The sequence below is a fragment of the Arvicanthis niloticus genome, chromosome 6, assembly GCF_011762505.2.
Source record: "Arvicanthis niloticus isolate mArvNil1 chromosome 6, mArvNil1.pat.X, whole genome shotgun sequence".
Taxonomy (NCBI): domain Eukaryota; kingdom Metazoa; phylum Chordata; class Mammalia; order Rodentia; family Muridae; genus Arvicanthis; species Arvicanthis niloticus.
This window is the reverse complement of record NC_047663.1, coordinates 38696008-38716999: the sequence shown is the minus strand read 5'-3', so window position 1 is coordinate 38716999 and position 20992 is coordinate 38696008. Positions and strand designations below refer to the sequence as shown.

General features: G+C 39.3%; 1 protein-coding gene across 10 annotated transcripts in view; it reads left to right on the top strand.

The window, feature by feature from the left end:
- Positions 1-20992, top strand: part of Ap2b1 (adaptor related protein complex 2 subunit beta 1) — a 103110-nt gene that overhangs the window by 36613 nt on the left and 45505 nt on the right. For all 10 annotated transcript variants that reach the window (XM_076936161.1, XM_076936157.1, XM_076936159.1 and 7 more), the window contains exons 10-14: positions 1148-1263; positions 3377-3542; positions 4738-4836; positions 8072-8331; positions 12196-12388. In XM_076936161.1, coding sequence (XP_076792276.1) covers positions 1148-1263; positions 3377-3542; positions 4738-4836; positions 8072-8331; positions 12196-12388 — 834 coding nt within the window. The remainder of the gene's footprint in view (positions 1-1147; positions 1264-3376; positions 3543-4737; positions 4837-8071; positions 8332-12195; positions 12389-20992) is intronic.

Genomic DNA, 20992 nt, shown 5'->3' with positions numbered 1-20992 from the left:
CATCTTCATTCCTTTTAGATGACTAAATCTGGAGGCTTGTGAGAGTCAAAAGTCTTAGATGATGTTGTGTGCTTCCTTTTGAATCCTGACAAGAGACACATGATTTAATTGTTTAGACTTATTGAAATTTGGGGACTTTTCTCACAATCCCATCCTTTAAAAAAGTATCACAGTATCAAGAAATCTATTTTTATCAGTTTGTATTATATATTCAATTAATAAAAGATGAATAGAAGCCAGATTTGGTGGCTCATGCCTTTAATTTAAACTTGGGAAGCAGAGGTAGACAGATCTCTGAGTCTGAGGCCAGCCTTTTCTACAGAGCAAGTAGTTCCAGGACAGCCAGGACTACACAGAAAAACCCTGTCTCAAAAAAACAAACAAACAAACTCTTCTAGGATATTTTGAGCCATAGATAACTGAAAAAAAAATTTGTATTTGTAAATCCATACAAAATTTATAGGAGATTTAAAAACACACTGTGCAGGGGTCTAGAGAGACAACTCAGTGGTTAAGAGTGTTTGCTAATCTTTCATAAGAACCGGAGCTCAGATTTCAGCACCCATGTCAGGGGTGTGCGCACACACACACACACACACACACACACACACACACACACACACAGCACAGAGAGGAATGAGAGGGAGGAAGGGAGACCAGTAAAGAAACACCCAAACCACCCTATTCACTCTCTGTTCACATAAGAATTCCAGTAAGGATCCCCAATTTTAATGTGTTCTTTAATTACCTTTCTTTCCTCATACCCTCCCTGGCTTTTTTTTTTTTTTTTTTTTTTTTTTTTCTAGTTGTCCAGATTAATGTTTACTAATTTAACAGAATTATGTGGAAAATAGAGATATAGCTCAATGGTAGAGCTCTTGACTAGCCTGTGGAAGCCCTAGGTTTGCTTCTAGCAAAACACACAAATCCAAACCCAGAACCTTTTTCAGTATGTTTTTTAATGAATAAAATCTGGTATATTCCTAGAATTTTTAGTGTTGATGTACATTGTATAATTTAGCCTCTCATACTCTCGTAGCTTTAGCAGAGATCTGACTTAGTCAATGTATTTGAATGATTCCTTTTTCTTTTTTGTGTTGAGATAGTGTTATTGCATTGACTTAAGTTTTGATGTTTCTCTCCCTAGCAATCAGCAGAACGCTGTGTAAGCACACTGCTTGATCTAATCCAGACCAAAGTAAATTATGTGGTCCAAGAGGCAATTGTTGTCATCAGGGACATCTTCCGAAAATACCCCAACAAGTATGTCAAAATTCATGTAATCTTCTTTCTCAAATCATTTGGGAAATGTATAAGTAAGACACTTTGAAATTGATTCAGTAAGAATTATTAATTTTAATATAACTGGTCATAGTAGATCTTTTTAATGAAAAGTCAAAGATACATAAGTGGGTAGCAAACAGACACTAAAAACTTGTTGTTTAAAGATGGGAATGGAGTTTTACAGTTGGCCACATGTGCTGGAAGTACATGCACGAGCCACCATATGCAGCTGCTTTATTCTTTTTGTAGAAATGAGTCTCAGCGTAAGCATCTGCTGCCTATGGGCAGAGAGGAAATCAAACACACAAGATTGTTTGTTTTCAGAGGCGCCGTTTATTTATTTATTCTTAGTTGTCTGGACACACTTGCTTTATGGCACACAAATGATTGTGTACTTTATCCTCTCAGAATAACATGATAGATGACTCATGAGACCACTCTTCTTTTAAAAAAAAAAAAAAAAGGCAGGGCACCAACAGCCATGCTGTTTACTTTACATGGCCCCACTGCCTTGTGGGAAACAGCAGAATGTATTAAGTTAGTCCCTCTGGCCTCTGCTGAAGTGTTGTAACTTCTCCCACAAGAGTAGTTTTACATCACAAAGTTTTCAGATTGTAGCCTCTTAGTTTACAAAACAAAAATACTTTGATTCTGAGACGCACAGTCCAGAATTCATGTGGGATTTGGGGTTTTGTTGTGAGGTTTTTTGTTTTGTTTTGAGAAATGTTATTTTTAGAAAGAGGACCACCACCTTTTACTGAACTTCCTCCAAAAGTGAAGGATTGGGTTTCTAAACTGTTTTGTTATAGGTTAAGAAAAAAAATATGATCAATAGAGAAATGTGTAAAACTTGTGTAACCAGGGGGTTATGACAGTTTAATTTCAAGAAAATAGTCAAAAGCCTGGCTTAATAAGTAGGAATAGGGCAGATACTTGGCCTAGTATACTAGTTATCCACATTAATTTATTCTGTTTCAGTCTAATGTGTAAAGTCCCATTAGCCAGCTGGATCTGGTGACATAGGCCTATAATCTCAGCTCTTCAGGAGGCCAAAGCAGGACAAGTACAAGTTCAAGCCAACCTTTGCAACCTAGCAACCCCCCCCCCCCTTTTTTTTTTAACTACTCATTTTTTATTTATATGAGTACACTATAGCTGTCTTCAGACACACCAGAAGAGGGCATCGAATTCCATTACAGATGGGTGTGAGCCACCATATAGCTGCTGGGAGCTGAACTCAGGACTTCTGGAAGAGCAGTCAGTGCTCTTAACCACTGAGCCATCTCTCCAGCCCAATCCTGTTTTAAAATCAGAAGAAAACAGTAGGCTGAGGGTACTGCTCATGGGGAAAGGGTTGCCTAGCATGTAATCCTAGGTTCAGTCTTCAGTAATGAAAAACAAAAGTTTAAATTCTGTTAGTGAAGGACAGAAATTCAGCATGATGAACATGTAGTTATTAGAAAAATTGATTTTAGATGCAAGATAATAGTATTTTCTTATACCACAGGTTAATTTTTTTCCCTTGTGAAAGTCTGTCTCATGAACTTTTGTAAAAGTTTAAAGCTTAGTTACTAAAACATAATTGAGCTGGTTTTGGTGGCACACACCTTTAGTACCAGCATTCAGGAGGAAGAGGCAGGTAGATCTCTGTGAGTTCAAAGCCAGCCTGATCTACAGAGTGAATTATAGGACAGCAAGGGCTACAAAGAGAGTCCCTGTCTCAAAAACAAAATAAACAAACAACACACAACAAACCATAATTAAAGAACAGTGGTTCACAGTCTTCTGTAACTCCACTCCCAGGGGATTCATTACCTTCTTCTGAACTCTGCAGGTACCAGGCCTTCATGTGATGCACACACACACATGCAAGCTAAACCCTCATATATGCAAAGTTATAAAATTGTAAATAAAAAATATTTTAAAGCATATTTGAAGAAAAATTGAAGCCATACATTTTTGACTTACTACTTTTGACTGTAAAATCCTCTGTGGCTTGGAGTCCCTTGGGTATGGTTTTTACTTTAGCTTCTACTGTTAAATACAGTTCTTAGTTTTGGCCTTAATAACTGTAGTCCATTTGTTGTAACAGGTATGAAAGTATTATTGCCACGCTGTGTGAGAACTTGGACTCCCTGGATGAACCCGATGCCCGAGCAGCTATGATTTGGATTGTAGGCGAATATGCTGAAAGAATCGATAATGCAGATGAATTATTAGAGAGCTTCCTGGAGGGTTTTCATGATGAAAGCACCCAGGTAAGTCTCTTCCATCCCATGTTCTAGATCTCTTCAGAACCTAGAGTAAAATGTTAGCTAGTTTCTTTTGTGTGTTTGTTTGTCATGGTTTCGTTGTCTCAAAAGGGATGATCCTTTTGGTCAGTTTTCTAGATCGTAGAGCTTAGAGCAGTGGGTCACAGACTGAAATGGGTGTTGGAACATTTGAGGGTTGTTGAAACACAGGTTGGTGAGCCTGCACTCCCAGAGAGTGAGAAGCACCCACATAGTCAGTTCTTACTGCTGCGGGTGCTGCTCCTGGAGTGAGTGAGCTTCCCTGCAGTGATGGCGAGCACTAGTCAGCTTTTTATTTTCTGTCACTTAAGGACAATTACACATTGTCCTTGGTATTTGTTGTTGCTCAACACAGTGCAGGATGTCCAGGTTTGAAAAGATACTTCATAGATGATTAGACTTCTCCCCATCTGTCCCTCTCCCCTACTAAAACTAGAGTCAAAGGCCCAGAGAGGCAGTCAGGTTAGTAAGCCCTTTCTTCCTGGAATTTGTCCTCATCACAAATAGAAGTTTGTGCATGCAATTCACTATAGTAATTTAATAGACTTAATATTAATAGTGGCACAGCAGGCTTCCTCTAATTGGCTGTCATCTGACACAATTCTGTTTGGCTCTTATCCCAGTATGACAGAGGATTTCATGAGTCCTTCAGGCTTGTAGGCTTTGGCCAAAGTAAATAGTACACAGTTTGATCAAGAGCCAGTCTTACTACTTTATGTGTGTACTTTAAAAAATAGATTTAAAGGCTGGTTCAGAGGACAAGCCTGGCATCCGGAGTTTGGTCCCTGGAACTGATGTAAAGGTGGAAGGAGAGAACTGACTCCACAAAGTTGTCCTTGACCTCCGTGTGTTTACTGGAACACATGCACTCACACATCATACATCCAGACACAGCATCATCATCATCATTTTTTTTTTTATTAAAAAGAAACAACAGTTGAATATCTGGCCCAGAAACAAGCCATTTTTTGACCAAAAAAAAAAATGCAACTGGAAAGTAAGAGGCTAGCACATGGTCAGTGATTGCTTTGTACTTCCGAGACGGCTTTTGGCTGCTGCTTGTTGCACTGGCTGAGCTTCAGCCTTCCGTCCTGTAACCAGCATCAGTGACTGGTAGTTGAGAAAATAGGAATTAGAGATGATGTTGAATTTTGTTTTTTAGGTGCAGCTCACACTGCTTACTGCCATAGTGAAGCTGTTTCTTAAGAAGCCGTCAGAAACACAGGAGCTGGTCCAACAGGTCTTGAGCTTGGCCACACAGGTGAGAGATCTGAGAGCATCCGCAAAGCCAATTTGTGGTGCTCCTGATGGTTAGACTTGATGGTACTTCTTGTCTCATTCAAGGCTGCTGTTGCTGTGGTGAGCTCCACAATGAAGAACAACATGGAGAGAAAAGGCTTTATTGGTTGCATATCCTGAACCATAGTCCATTGAGGGAAGCCAACACTGGAACTCAAACCCAGCAGGAACCTGGAGGCATGGAGTAGTGCTGCTTATATAAAAGGCTGCTCCTTGTGGCTTGCTCAGCCTGCCTTCTTATAGAACCCAGGACCACTGACCCCAGGATGGCCTTTTTCATAATAGGCTGGGCCTTCTCCCACCAATCAGTAATTAAGAAAATCCTTGCCTACAGTCTGGTCTTGTGTAGGCATTTTCTCAACTGAGTTTCTCTCTCAAATGACTCTAGTTTGTGTCAAGTTGAAGTAAAACTAGCCAAGACACTTCCCAAGAAGGTTCATTAGAGGCAGGGTTTAGTTGTGAAAATACTAAAATGATGCTTCTTAACAGATTCTGTAAATTATATCTGGCACATGTGCTGCTCGGTTCCCTTTCTCCATCTGTATCACCAGGACCCCACAGTAGTTAAAATGGGTCTTTTACGTATGTCCGTATTATAATGGATATAACTACACCTCTCCTCCCAGCATGCCCAGAGCCCTATCTCCCAGGTAATTCTATAGACTATCAAGTTAACAGTTAACCCTAACCATCACATTACATATTTCTGGACAGAAGAAAAAAGTTCAAGTGGATTCTCATTTGGGAATGTGGCCATTGACCTTATATATAACAAGTCACATGTGACCAGACCTGGTGGCACAGGCCTGAAATCTCAACTGCTGGGGAAGCTAAGTCAGGAGGACAACAAGTTCAAGGTCTGTCTGGGAAACTTAGTGAGACCCTGTTTCAAAATAAATTTTAAAAAATTATTAAAGTGCTAGGAAATATACCCAGTCATATAGCACTTGCCTATGACACACAGGGTCCTATATTCAATTTTTAGCACAGAAAAAAATCATGACACTATTCAGATTCATAAAAATCAAAATAATTTTTTTATTTGTAGTGTAACTAATATGATGATGAGTCCATCCAATTTAGTAATGTCTTGAATTGAATTTGAGAACAGGCTGGCTTTAACATAATTGTTAGGATGTGTATCTACACATGGAATCTGATTCATGGATTAACCATTTTTCTGTCTATTTCTTCTGTTTCTAATATATTTCATAATATATTATGAAATTTTTAACCCCTTCTATAATACTTTGCCAATTCTGAGCAGTCATTTTTTCTATTCCTAATTACTTCTTAAAAATTCACTTATAAGTGCTCTTAGAGAAGTATTTTAGAATTTTATTTTATTTTTTATTATGTGTGTGAATGTGTATAAAAGTAGCTTATAGAGCAATGTGTATAATATGAGACTGGCTCCTGTGCCAAAAGCATGTGTACTCATCACGACAGGCACATACAGCCTGCTAGTCATGGTTATTGCGAGTGCAGAGTGGCCATTAGGAAGGGATTGGATAATTACCAAAGATTTTCTTTTTTATTGTACAGCTTTAAAAATCTTGGTGTGGCATGATTATAATTTGTTTGCTTGCTTTTGTTTTTCTTTCCAGGACAGGGTCTCATTTCAGTATGTAGACTAGGCTGGCCTCGACCTCAGTGAACTCTGCCTGTTTCTGCCTCTTGGATTAAAGGTGTGTGCCACTACACTGAGCAGATTATAATTTTTTTAAACCATGAATATGTATAAAATTATTTTAAAACTAGAACAAAAAGAGCACTAAATTTAAGTGTTAATTCTTTTGAAAGCACATACATTTATATATTCTTTAATACTTCTTTGTTGGGCCTTTTGGGGTTGCTGTTCTAATTTGTTGTACCTTTATGAGCCCTTGAGTCAGGCACTGTGTGTAGTCTCTTTCTATTACTGGGACTTACCCAGTGTCTCCATGGGAGGTGCATATAGGTGTTTGAATCAAGAAGGAAGTTATAAGGCTAGAGAGATGGCTCAGTGGTTAAGAGCAGTTGCTGCTTTTGTAAAAGAACTAGGTTCAAGTCCTAGTACCTGCATGGGGTTCACAATGTCTGTAACTCCAGTTCCAGGGAATCTGATACAACCTTCTGGTTTCCGTGGGCTCTGTACACATATGGTACATATATAGGCAAATAGACACATACTCTTAAGTAAAACATTTTTAAAATTTTTAAGGAATGTATGAGGAAAACAGATGTAAGATATAATATGTGCCAAGAAAATTCCTGCCAATATTCATGGCCATATTTATTAATTTGTATTAATTAGTTAATTTAGAGAGGGTATCTTGCTATGTAGCCCTAACTGGCTCAGTACTCAGTCCATATCCTAGGCTGTCCTCAAATTCATGCAATCCTTCTGCCTCAGTATCCTGAGTGTGGGAATTAGAGGTGTATACCTCCACATATGACTTATGTAGCAATTTTGGTGTTTTGTTTTAGCTTACACATGAGAGCTAGGGAGATGACTCAGTGGTTAAGAGTACTTACCGTTCTTGCAAATGACCAGAGTTCATTTCCAGCGCCAACATAGTTGCTTATGGCCATCTGTAATTCTAGTTCCAGGGGCTTTGACATCCTCCTCTAATCTCTGTGGGTACTGCATATACATAGTGCACTTAAATATATGTAAGTAGAACATTGTTACAAAGTAAAATAAGAAATATTCTTTTTAAGGCTCACACATTTTATTTATCCATGGCTGTTCATACACAACAATGTGTGCTTATAGAAGTCAGTTGACAACTTGTAGGGAGTTAGTATTCTCTCCTGTCCTAGGTCGCAGAGGTTGGACTCAGCTTACAAGGCCCAACACAAGGCCTATCAGCATCTGCCTTACCCACTGAGCTATCTCGTCATACCTCAATGTAATTATTTAAAATACTATTTTTATTTCCCAAGGCCATTTAACTGTGGTTTTTTTTGTTTTTTTTTTTTTTCTTCTCTTCTTGCTTTGGAATTTGGGTCTGGGCCCATCTCAATATATGTTTAAGTTCCTTGAAACATCAGGTATATAGAATTATTTGCCATTATTAATTCTCAGTAACATATCATTTTAGTAGCTAATCTGCAAAGGTTACTACAACAGTGCCTTGACAGTAAGTCTGGCACCTTGGTATCTCTGTAGAGAACAAATCCATCTAAATCACCTTGCCTTTGCTTTTCTTTAGGATTCTGATAATCCTGACCTTCGAGATCGGGGTTATATTTATTGGCGCCTTCTTTCAACTGACCCTGTGACAGCCAAAGAAGTAGTGTTGTCTGAGAAGCCATTGATCTCTGAAGAGACAGACCTCATTGAGCCTACCCTCCTGGATGAGCTCATCTGCCACATTGGTTCTTTGGCCTCTGTGTACCATAAACCTCCAAATGCTTTTGTCGAAGGGAGTCATGGGATTCATCGCAAACACTTGCCAATTCATCATGGGAGGTAAGCAGGTGGGGGTCTCTTCAGCGAGAAGTCACTTGCTGTGTAGGCAGTTTGTCTTCTTCTGCCCTGTACTGGAAAAGAGCTTGCTGTGCTTCCTACAGTCTTGCTGCTCTGAAGAGCTTCTTTTCTCTGAGTTCCAGTCTAGGAGTACAATAAAACTATAGACAGTTACTGTGATTATTATCTGTATTAATAAAGTTTGAAAGTTGCTTAAGTCCCTGGTAACGTGTTAGATACTGGGGCTGAGGACATAGCTCAGTTGGTAAAGTGAATTTGATCTCCAGAAGTCAAGTGAAAAAAAGCTAGGCCTGGTAGTTAGTGAGTGCCTGTAGTGAGCAGTGGACATGAGACTGGGAAGTTGTTGGGGCTCACTGCCTAGCCAAACTAATCAATAAGCTACAGGTCTCAATGAGAGATGCTGTCTCAAAAAGCAAGGCAGTGTGGACTGGAAAGACAGCTCAGTGGCTCAGCATTGTTTGTGCTCTCCAGAGGACTAAAGTTCAGTCCACAGTGTCACTGAGTGACTTAACAGCCACTTGTAACTCAGATCAGCATCTGGTCTCCTTGGATATGGAACACATGCAGCAGACACTTAAATACAGACAGATACACATAAATGAAAAGAAAAATATCTTTCAAAAAAAGCAAACATGGCACCTGAGAAACAACACCTCAAACTGTCCTCTATCCTGCATGGGTTGGCACATGCCCATTTACACAGAGAAACGTTATCAAGACACTATTTCTCTTATATAAATGACTATGGGAAAACTATTAACAAAAGACTTTGGCAGGATTGAGATGTATAATAAACCACTAGAGTCTACACATAGATACAGCTTTCCATTCTGTATGCCTAGTTTGTGTTGTCGTCACCAAATTAGGTTAATGAGATCAGTAAGAAAAGTATATTTGGAGCAGAGCACACGAAACATGCAACTTTCTATCTCCCTTAATTTTATAATCAGGGAAGAGGAACATGAATAAACTCTTTTTGCTTTTGTTTTTCTAAGACACGGTGTTATGTGCTTGAGGCTGGCCAGAACTCGTTGTACAGCCTAGAAGCTTCCCATGAAGCTAAGATTGCAGGCCAGCTTGGGCAACAGGGTCTGGCTTTATACATAGCTCCTTATCAAAGCCCCTTATCCATTCATACTTATTTTTGTCTTTAAAAACTGATACAAGAGAAGTACCCTTTGGTATAAATGGGGATGATGGCTTAGGAATACACTTCAATGGTAGAGTGCTTGTCTAGCACCTATAAGGCCCTTATGTTGAATCCGCAGCACCCCAACCCATCCAAAACTAAAAGGGGTGTGTGTGTGTGTGTGTGTGTGTGTGTGTGTGTGTGTGTGGTGAATTGTTGAAAATGATGTTTGTACAGTCCTTCCCTAATTCCTCTGCAACAAAAGTTAGTGCTGTACTTGTGACATGAAATAAGGCCTGCCTCTTGCAGAGGTTCAGAGGTGGCATCGCTAGGCCTTTCAGAATCATTTGGCTAAGAGTGAAGTGTTGTCTACCTAAGTGCTAATTGTGCTCAACATTTGCCAGCTGCTCTGTAAACGTGATGTGGTAAAGAGCTGTCTGATTTAAGGCAAGTTAAGGTTTGAGAGTTTCTTTGATGACATTTGTGCAGTTACTTTACATGACTTCACAATGGGAAACACTGGATATTGAATTTCTTGGGTATATACCCATGATTTGTCTTCTTCCATATTTCTCTTGAATCTCCATGTTTCTCTTGAATCTTATACTCTGACTGTATGTAACCTCTTAGAATATTCTTTCATTGTAGTAAGGAAAATTACGCATTTTTACCTTCTATTTTGAGGTACTAATAAATGCACATATTGTGTCATATTTCTTGGATGGCTCATGTTGTAAGTTGGTGGAAGCTCACATGCAAAGATTAGCTTATATGTTCATGTATTTCTTACATCTGTACTTCTGCCCTTATTTGTCCCTTCTTGACATGGCTTTATTGATTCTTCTCCTCAGGCATCTTTCTTTCATAGAGTCTCTTTAATCTCTGAAATCCCATGTTGTTTCAGTTAGTTTTCATGTGATAACTTCTGGCAGAAATACCTTCAAGGAGGAAGCAAGTAGAAGGGATCTCCTCACTAAGGAACTGTCCTTCCATCCCTGTGCAGTATGTTATTTGGCCTTAGGTTTCAGAGGGCTTTGCTCTATTCATGGTAGTAGGAGCGTGAGGCAGCTGTTTGCTCATGTGGTAGCAGATGAAGCAGAGAAGAGCAGGCTAGTACTAGAGGCAAATGTAACTTTACATTGTGGAAACAAACCTCAGGGCATGTCTGTGGAGATTATCTGGATTGGGTAATTTAGTTGGGAAGGCCCACCCAAAATGTGGGCTGTACTGACACAGACTGCAGTCCACAACTGAATAAAAAGGAGAAAGTAAGCTGAGCACACTTGTTCATTGCTCTGTGCTTCCTGATTGGACAGAGTGTGACTGGCCATCTCTTGCTCTTGCCACCATACTTTTTCTGCCATGGTGAGCCAGTCTTCCAGCTGTGAGCCAGAGACATTCTTAATGGCTTCTATCAGAGATTTTGTTACAGCAGTGAGACAAGTAACTAGCACATTTATCTTACTACTGTGGCAAAATAGGTGACAGAAACAAGAGGGTAGGGTTTCCATAGGCCCACGGTCTCCAGGGTTTTCTCTGTCATAGCAGAGAAGTCATGGAGACAGGGATACTCCTATTCATGGCATCAGGAGTGTGAGGCAGCAGCTTGTTCTCATAGAAGCAAACAGGAAGCAGGTATAACTTTCAAAAGCTGCCTCTAGTGATCTACTCTGCCTGCCACGCCCTACCTGTATCCCCTGAATACTCTCCACACTGTCAGAATAGTGTGACAAGTGAGGGACTGCATATTCAAACTGTGAGCCTGTGGGGGACATTCCAGGTTCAAGTCATAATACCTGTTCCTTCTCTTCTCTGACTGAAAGTCTTGGTTAATTCAGAAGGTCTGTCTGAACATTTCCAGTGCTTCTCTTCATACTCCCTACTTCATACTTAGGGAATTTATGAGCCAACCATAGTCACTGCTGATACGATACAAGACTCCACCACTTAACATCATGCTTTCGTTGGAGCCTCACTTTGGTAGCCTGACTTGGGTGATATTGTTTACATTTGCTTGACTAAGAAACTTGGTCATAGAGTTGTTACCTATAGTTAACACTATGTGAAGCCTACACTTGATCTTGGATGTCTGATTTTTAGATCCCCTGCTCTTACCAACACAACTTCTGCTGGCTATTTACCTGAGCTGTGTGTATAAATTTTTGTCCAGATTTTTTTGTCTAGCTTTGACGGCCAGTCACTTGTCTTTAGTTGACTGCTGGCATCTGTAGTTATTTGTCTTAACACATAACAGAATTAAGCATCTTGAAGCTGTGGTTGTAGAATGTGTTTTTAAGCAGCAAAACAAAACCAGACCAAACCTAAGTGTCTTCTGTTTCTCTTTTCCCTTCCCCATTAGCAGCCTCACTCATCCTTTTCTTAATGCTTGTTTACTGCTATTCTCCTTACTCCTCTGTGTTCCAGTCTTTTCAAAGGTTCCTTAGGTGTTTTGTTTTAACATGTATTTGTTTGCTGCGTGTGTGTGTGTGCACATGTCTCACAGAAGACAGTTTGTGGGAGAGACTTCCCTCCTTCCATGTGTAGATTCTGGGGATTAATCTTAATAGCAAGAACTTTTACCAGTGGAGCTGTCTCGGCCCTGGTTAATCCCTTGATTGCATTTTTAATGTTTTGTAATTAGACCCATGACAGTCACTGCTTTGTTGCATTGTGCATGAAGATGTTTTTTCTCATTCTTCCTCTGTGTTTGATTGCAGCACTGATGCAGGTGATAGCCCTGTTGGCACCACCACTGCAACCAACCTGGAACAGCCTCAGGTCATCCCCTCTCAAGGTGACCTTCTGGGGGATCTTTTAAATCTTGACCTGGGTCCCCCAGTGAATGTCCCTCAAGTGTCCTCCATGCAGATGGGAGCAGTGGATCTTTTAGGAGGAGGACTGGATAGCCTGGTAAGCATCTTTGTTTCTCTTGCTTATTTTTAGTTCATGGTAGACTAGAGAACTTGATTTGGCTTTCCTTGATGAGCAGAAATGTTCTTTGTAAAGGACAGAACTATCTGTCTTTAGAGAGTTCATTACTATTCTGTTCATTGCAGTGCAGTATGTCTGCACGTGTATAGGTTTATCATGTTGGCCTGCTTATAAATAGAACTTCTGGTATTTAGCCAACATGTTATTTGGCAATCTTAATTATTAATGTCCTTACCAGAGTACATTATTTTTCTTAGCTTCTTACAAGTTTTTCTTTGGTCCTGAATATCATTAAAGTGACTTCCTAATGGTCACCCTCTTTCAGGCTTTTAAGCCTCTGCCTTAAGCCTCTGGGTGTGGTGGCACATACTGTAGTCCCATCACTTGAGAGGACAGGCAGGAGTTCAAGGTCAACCTCAGCTATAAAGTGAGTTTGAGGCAGACCTGAGCTAAATGAGACTCTGCTTCAACATTCACATACCCTAAAAAATACCCTCTATCTTTTAAATATTTATCGGTTTGTGCCTTTTCTACATGAGGCAGTTATTTTGAGCATTTTGTCTAAAATGTACCTTTGTTACAATTGGAAAGAGCTGCTCGACTTTTTCCCCTTCTCCTCACTTCTTCTACCTTTATCATACTTCCAATTTAATTAGCTTCCAGGATTCTAATAATAAAAGGCTCTAAAGTCCAGAATGTCTGTGGACATGTGCTACCAGCTTCGTTGTCGTACAAGATGGAGAAATAGCAAATGCAAGTGTCAGTGTTTGGGGAAAAGGCTAGGAAAATGATAGGTCGCACGGCTCCCTGCAGATTTGGAACTATAGTGTAGGTGTCTGATACTCTGATGACTGTCCAGATGCCTGACAAGTTGATATGGTTCCCAGCAACATAGAAAAACACACACATTATGTAGAAAATACGATTTCAGAGATAGAAAAGAAACAAAGTCCCTGTTCTCTTCTGTATATAACGGTGTTTTCTCATAAGCTTTATGAAGACTGTAGTGTCTGTGGGTTATCCATGTCAGTATAGGTGCATTTAAGCTTTGGCAGAGAATCAATCCACTAAGGTACAGTCAGACCTCTGTGAGTTGTGCAGTGTCTTCAGAGTCTAGTCACAGACTATACAGGGGACTCCAGCTTGTTGAACACCCCTATTGTGTTTCTTTTGAATATAGCATTTGGGCCTGACTGGTTGTAGAAGGAGAGTGGTATCTTGATGATGTCAGTCTACATTGCTGTATATATAGCCTCTTCAGACTAAAGGTAGACAATATCATGGAGCTGCCCAAGAAATAGAAATAGCTCTTGTTATAGTGACATATCATCTACAGGTTGAACATTGTATTCTCAGGTTTATGCTTTAACTTCCTTACTGCTTTCCCTGGTCTCATTGAACCTAAGAACGCAAACACATTTACAAATGGAGATGGAAAGAGGGCCCTGATTTTGATATTTCCAGGGCCACAATTCTAATAGGTAGGTAGATAGATAAGTAGTTCATAAGGATGAGACTCTGTAAATACTGCTTCAAGTTAAAAGGCTGCTGGAGGAACTGGGGAGATAGCTAAGTCTTAAAGCATGAGAACCTGAGTTTGGTTCCCACCACCCACATAAAAAAAACAGGTGCTGGCTGGGCAGTGGTAGTGAACCACTATAATCCCAGCATTTGGAAGGCAGAGGAAGGCAGATCTCTTAAGTTTCTGGACAGCTTGCTTTGCAGAGTGAGTTTCAGGAGAGCCAGGACTACAAAGAAAAATTCTGTCTCAGGGGAGGGGGAAAAGAAAAAGAAAACAAAAACAACCAACCAACTAAAAAACAGGTAATGGTAGTGGTAGTACATGTTTGTAAGCACAGTACTCACAGGCATAGACAGGTGGATCCCTGGGGCTTCCTGGCTTGAGTGTAAATGCTCTAAGAATTTGTTTGAGATTAGGCGTAGTGGCCTTTAATCCTAGCATTTAGGAGTCAGAGGCAGGGGGATCTCTGTAGTTTGTGGCCAGCCTGGTCTTCATAGGAAATTCCAGGCCAGCTAGAGCTATAACATAAGACCCTTGTTGGGGGCGGGGGGGTGCGCATCATACTTTGTAGTTAATTAATTGCTGCTTATGGGTGCTTTGTCTTCATTTTATGTGTATGTAACACATTCATGCTTAGAGACCCAAAGAGGGCATTGTATCTTCTAGGACTGGAGTTACAGCTGGTTGTGAGCCACCATGTGGGTGCTAACAGCCTTTACTTTTACTTTGGATCTGTACGTAGTTTAATGCATTCACTCAGAGAACCTAAATTTCTTTTACAAGAATATCACAAGAGAAGCCTAAATCTGGCTGTGTGAACATGATGTTCAGGCATCAGTGGACTGGGCCACTTTTAAAATTCCTTTTCAGGTTATCTAAAGAAGAAAAATAATTTCAGTTTGTCTTATAATTTGTATAAATAGTGACATTTCTTAAATGAATCCTTGCTTTATAGAAGCATTTCACAAAACTATATAATAATGTGTATAAATATCTTGTACGAGAGAGATCCTGATATAGTAAAACCTAGTAGTCTGTGTTTGGGGTTTTTGTGTTTTGTTTTGGTTGTGTTTGTTTCTTACATCTTACATTCACATGTGTGGATGTTAGCAATTGCTTGTGTGTAGATGTTAGGGGATGACCTTAGGTGTTGGTCCTTGCCTTCTGACTTGTTTTTCTGGCAGGGCTTTTGATGGTTTTTTTGCATTTTGTTTTGGACAGGTTCTTCATATGTAGCCCAAGCTAGCCTCAGATTGATGATTCTCCTGCCTCACCTCCCTAATTCGGAGATTGCAGGCATGTGTCACAAGGCCCAGTGTTAGTGTTGGGTTTTAACTAAACCTCAACTGGTGGTCAGTGCTTTAGCCTGCCATTATGGTTCTCATTCTAGCTGCATAGTTAACCTTAGTTCCTTCTAAAAATACTAGCAATACTATTTATATATAGTAAGAAGAGCAATTAAACAAAATGTCTGCAAAACAGGATCTTTTTTGAGACAGTCTCCCTAGCTGGCTTGGGAACTCAATTTATAGAACAGGCTGGCCTTGAACTTAGACATCTGCTTGCCTTTGCCTCCCAACTGCTGGGATTAAAAGCATGCACCACCAAGCCTAGCCCCCAAATACTCTGTTTTTATGTTTGTTTGCTTTGCTTTGTTCTGTTTTTAAGTCGTTGAAGCTATTTTAATTTTAAAGCCAGGATTGAGAACATTGAGCCACATAAAATTCCAAATAGAATTAGGTAGCTGATCTCATATGCAAAGCAGTGGCTTGGCATAACAAACAAACAAAATACAAAAAAAGTTTTCTGAGAAGCCTATTTGACACTTCTTACAGAAACAGATGTCTTGGGCTAGTGAAGACCTGAGCTCAGTCCCTAGTGTCCAGGGTGAAAGGAGAGAACAACTTTTCAGGGTTGTTGTTTGATCTCTGCATACTAATGTACACTAACAAAGTAAATATAAAATCAATTTTAAAAATTAGACACCTTGAGTTTGCCTTTGTTTTTTTTTCTTTCCATTGTGATTGGTTTTTGTTTTGTTTTGTTTTGTTTTTTTGTATTGTTTTCCTTTTTGAGTGGTTTGGTTGGTTGGTCTGTCGGTTGGTTGGTTGTTTTTTTGAGACAGGGATTCTCTGTATAGCAACTCTCCTGGAACTCGCCATGTAGACCAGACTGGCTTAGAACTCACAAGAGATCATTCACCTGTCTTTGCCTCTCAAGTGCTGGTATCAAAATCGAGTACCACCACTTTCTGGTGTCCATTGTGATTTTAAGAGATTCAGTCTATTTTGGCTAGAAGTTAACTTTGATCAAATATTACAGATATTGGAGACTGAAACAACTAAGTTTTCATATTTTATATTTGAGGTTGCTTGCCTTTTTAGTCAAGATCTCATTGTATCCCTGTTTGTCCTCAGCCCCTGCAGGCAGGGCTCACAGGTGTGGACCACATGCCCAGTTCCCATGGCTCATTTCTTTTGTAAGTTTATATTCACTACCAGGTATTTTCAGGCTTTTTTTTTTTTTTTTTTTTTTTTAGATCCTCTAGTCCTCCAGTTTGCCTTCTTTCATCTCTATATTTGAGAAATTTTTCAATTCAGTGACCTTTTTCTAGAACTGCCACATTAGGAAATACTAATTAATTTACTAATCACACCTGAATAAAGCTTTTTTCCATTAATGAGAGTGATTGAGAATCTGAGATTCATGCAGCAAAAATAGGCTGGGGATGTTGCTGTGATACCAAGAAGCAGCTGCACCATGCTCCCGAAGCTTGGGTTATATTTTCTTTTAAGGGGGCAGCCACCTTTGAAAAAAGAGGGAATCAAGCTGTTTTAGAAATGGAGTGCCTTTTTAGTGCAAAACTTGAATCAAAACGACTCCCTAGCCGTTCTAGAGTCTCACAGTCACTTCTATTTTTATTGCCCTTCAGCATTCTTCTTTTGCTTGTACTCTACAGATAATGTCTTGCTTCTGTTACTGTAAACTCAACTGTCAGCTTGTGGAGAATTCATGTAAAATGTAACTAAGCACTTCATCTGTTCAACATGCAAAGCTTGATGCATTCAGTCTAGGGTAGGCTCACATAGGAGTTACCTGGGCTTCTCATTTCTTTGAATTAGAATCCATGTTAATGGCATTCATAATCAATTTATAAAACTGCTTGTTCTGGGCTAGGTGTGATTTTTGTCACAGTGTATATCCTTCTGGTTTCATGTAATATAGGAGATGACCTGAGGATCTCATGTGTAACTCTTGCCTGTGTGTTATAGTATATCCTCAAGAGGCTGACTGTGGAAGTAACCATTGAATCTCAATTATTTGTTGCCTTTACTTTAATCTGTCAACAGAGGCCTTGGCTGAATTGGTGGTTTGTTCCCTCTAAGATGTTGTGTGCTATTCTGTTTAAATGGTGCTATTGAATACCAACAGTTATAAAGAAAATATTATTTCAAGTGTCCTTTATGCAGAGGAAGGACTATATACTAAAGAGATATTCTGTCCCTAGTTGGAGTCAGAGCATCATCTAGGAGAAGCTGCATTTTGAAACTCCTAGCGTATGCTTTCAAAGCTTCCCATGCTGTTCCCTGCCTTTCTTTACCTTATGGTTTGTTTGTCATGTGCTACTTTATTAGTGTTTTGCGTGCTTAGCCCACAGAAAATTCTGCATGAATTCTAGTTTTGTCATTTTTCCTTTGCAGTGACTTAAGAGCTGGGTTTTAAGTTTATTGTGTGGAGAAATCTTTGTAAGTTCTTGTCCCATTTTGCCCATTACATTTTTTTCAGTGTAAAGCCCTTTGTCAGTGCAAATGTTTTCTGCCCTCACCTTTGCTTGTCACCTTTATCACTACAAGCAAACCCCAAGATACTCAACCTGTGAAGAGAAGGGTTTATCTTGGCTCATACTTTTGGTGGCCTTAGATCATGAATACTTAGTTCTGTTGCTTTGGTGTCTTTGGTTGGCTAATCTTGATTGTTAACTTGACTAATCTGGAATTAACTAAAATCCGAGATGCTGGGCATGCCTGTGAAGGTGGTTCTTAATCTGATTATTTGAGGCAGGATGACCCACCCCAAATCTGGCCCACACTATCTGGTGGTAGCCCAGATAAAGAAACAGGGAAGGTGAAAGGAAAGCAAGGACATTTTGCTTTTCATCTGCTCGACCTCACACTTGTTGGCAAGTTCATCCATGCTGTTGATATTAAATCCTACTTCTTCAAGATCCCAGTAGAGACTGAAAACAAGCCCCTCTCCAGGAATCCTGTAGGCCTCTAGCACCAGATTGGGACTGCATAGACAACACCTATGGTGAGGTGGCACAGGATGTAGCAAGAGTTCATGGTGGACCAAATCCACTTTGTTTGTGCCTGGGAAGTAACATGTGAGGAGGGTCACAGGGGCCCATCTTATTAAAAGATTCTTTCTTAGTGACCAGGATGATTCTCCTTGAGCTTCTGCTGCTTCTTATACAACCTTAGTCTGGACCAGACCTTTAACACGTGGACAGTTTGGAGACACCCAAACTATAGCAGGCAATTTAGAAAAGATTTACCAACTTTTTTACTGTTAGTCCTTGTGCTAGGACTTGTATAATGTCTAATCCTCACAGTTTATCACCATCTATGATTCCTTTGATTTGTTTGTAATGACCATTTTCTAGAATAGAGTTTAAATGTTTTCCTCTCAAGATCCCCTTTCACTCAATAAATTTTCATGCAACCCTCAATATATATTTACATAAAATAAGTATACAAATCAACCATTTTCTGACAATACATTATAAATTTATTTTAAATCAATTACTTGATTTAAAATTACATATAATTGCAGCATTAAAAATTATTTATTTATTTTTATGTTTTACATATATGATTTGCCTGAATAAATATAAATGCACTGTTGTACATACCTGCAGAGGCCAGAAGAGGGCTCTGGATCCCAGAACTAGAGACATAGATGGTTATAAGTACAGGTACTGGGTTCCAAACCTGAATCCTCTCAAAGTACAACAAAGTCTTAACTGCTGGCACCTCTCCAGCTCTGCTTTTACCATTTCTTAATGATCAAAGCCAATTCACAAGATAATGAGATGGATATTGTTTATTTTTACATAAAATATTACTCTTGGTAGAATATTTGATACTTCAGTTTTACTGCTTTTCAGAATTGATAATTACTTAATATTTTATAGTTGTTAATGCTCAGAAGATTGTTTTGTCATAAATACATAGCACAAAAATGGCAGAAGTGTGTTTGGGAGGGGGCAGCTACTCCATTGTTGGAAATTCTGTCTTAATTCTAAGCCAAAATTTAATGATTTTTAAAATAGAACTCAGTGCAGCAACTCACACTTTTTTAAAAAAGCAATTTTAAAAAACAGACATTCTAACACAATACAGAAATATATTAATTTGTAGTAAAGAAGCAGGTGGGAAAATGTTAAACTTTTTATTTTGTGTAATTAAGCTATGAGGTTTCAGTAGGAGCAGGAAAGTGTAGAGTTCAGAGCAAACAGTAATATCCAATCTGAGCCAAGTGCTCTCGGGAGCATGAAACAGTTCAGGTATTGTGAAGGAGCAGTACAAAGTTCAGGTCTTGCTTTTTCAGAACCAGAACTTTAGTGAAGTCACATGGTATAACATAGATTCATTACAAGTTTGGTTATGATTTAATTGTTAGTCATTGAGTGTTCAGAAAACTTTTACTGCTTCCAAAACTTACATGATTATATATTCAATTACATGATTCAAAATTTGTGTTCCAGAGTAGAGTCCAGTCTTATTTGGTTGATGCCCTGTGGACTACCCAGGACATGGGTGATAAGGCTGATTTCTCATCTTGCAGTGTCAGTCTTGCTTAATGGTGATTAGTGAAAGCCTAGAACAAACTACATGCTAGAGCACAATGTAAATTACGTGACTGCTTGAGACAAAACATAGGCTGACTTTTCTAAGATAGCTCTATGCTGCATCTCTTCTGTTCTGTGGACATCTGTGTTATTAATGTGTGCATAAACATTGGAGAATGGGAAAACTATTCATTTGTGAAAATAAAAAAAAAAAATGGCTAAGGTCATTGACCTTCCTTACATGGAAGAATTAAGATTGCTTCTCTTTGGCTCTTTTAGGAGGTGACAAAATCCCACCTTTTCATCTGCTTGGCATTGATTCATGGTAAAGTATAGATGCCTTCCAAGCAGCTAAATGACACGCAGGCACTCTTCTATACCAAAATCACACATGTGTGAGCTGGGAGAGGCTGAGGTAGGAGGGCCATTGGTTTGAGGCTAGCCTGAGTTATGATAGCAAGTAAATGGCCATCTGCATCTACATATCAACACTCTTTCTCAAAAACAAACACAGATAAACAAAAGTATGCAGATAGTATCTTCCTAGCAAGGTGTTCAGCCTGGAGAGTTCATTTCACAATATGTGCTGACAGTATTGATGTTGGCAATGGCTCTAGGCCAGTTAGTAGCTAGTTTGTTGGCTTCCGTTCTTTTGGTGATTATTTTCTCCACTAAAATGATTTGTTGCAAAATTGACTCCTAAGAACTATTGCCAGTAGATGTACTTACATGGTCACTAGAACACTGATTCATTTAATAAATACATATTGAATGCTTACCATATATCAGGCTTTATTCCAGGTACTAAGAATAAAGATGTGAGGAAGCCAGTTCTTACAAGCTTCTCCTCTAATGGAGGGAAATGTAGTGAGTTTCACGTCAAGAGGCAATACTGCTGTGAAGAACAGTGGGGCAGAATGCAGTTTCTTGTGTGAACTTACAGTATTCAGTGTATGGCTTCCGTCTCTGACTTGTAGGTCCTATAGTGGGCTTTGAGGGAACTTATAAACTCCTTATCAGGAAGCAGTAAAGCTCCCTGCTTTCCTTTTTAAGGAAGCTGTGAGCAGTCTATGTGTTCTCAGCTATCAGTTTGTTTCTTGGCTTATTATGTGCTCACAGAATCTCCTTGTGTATTTTACTGGTTATGTTTAATGATACTTCTTTGCATAGCTTTGAATGTTCATGTTTTCTACCCAACAGTTGAAAACCA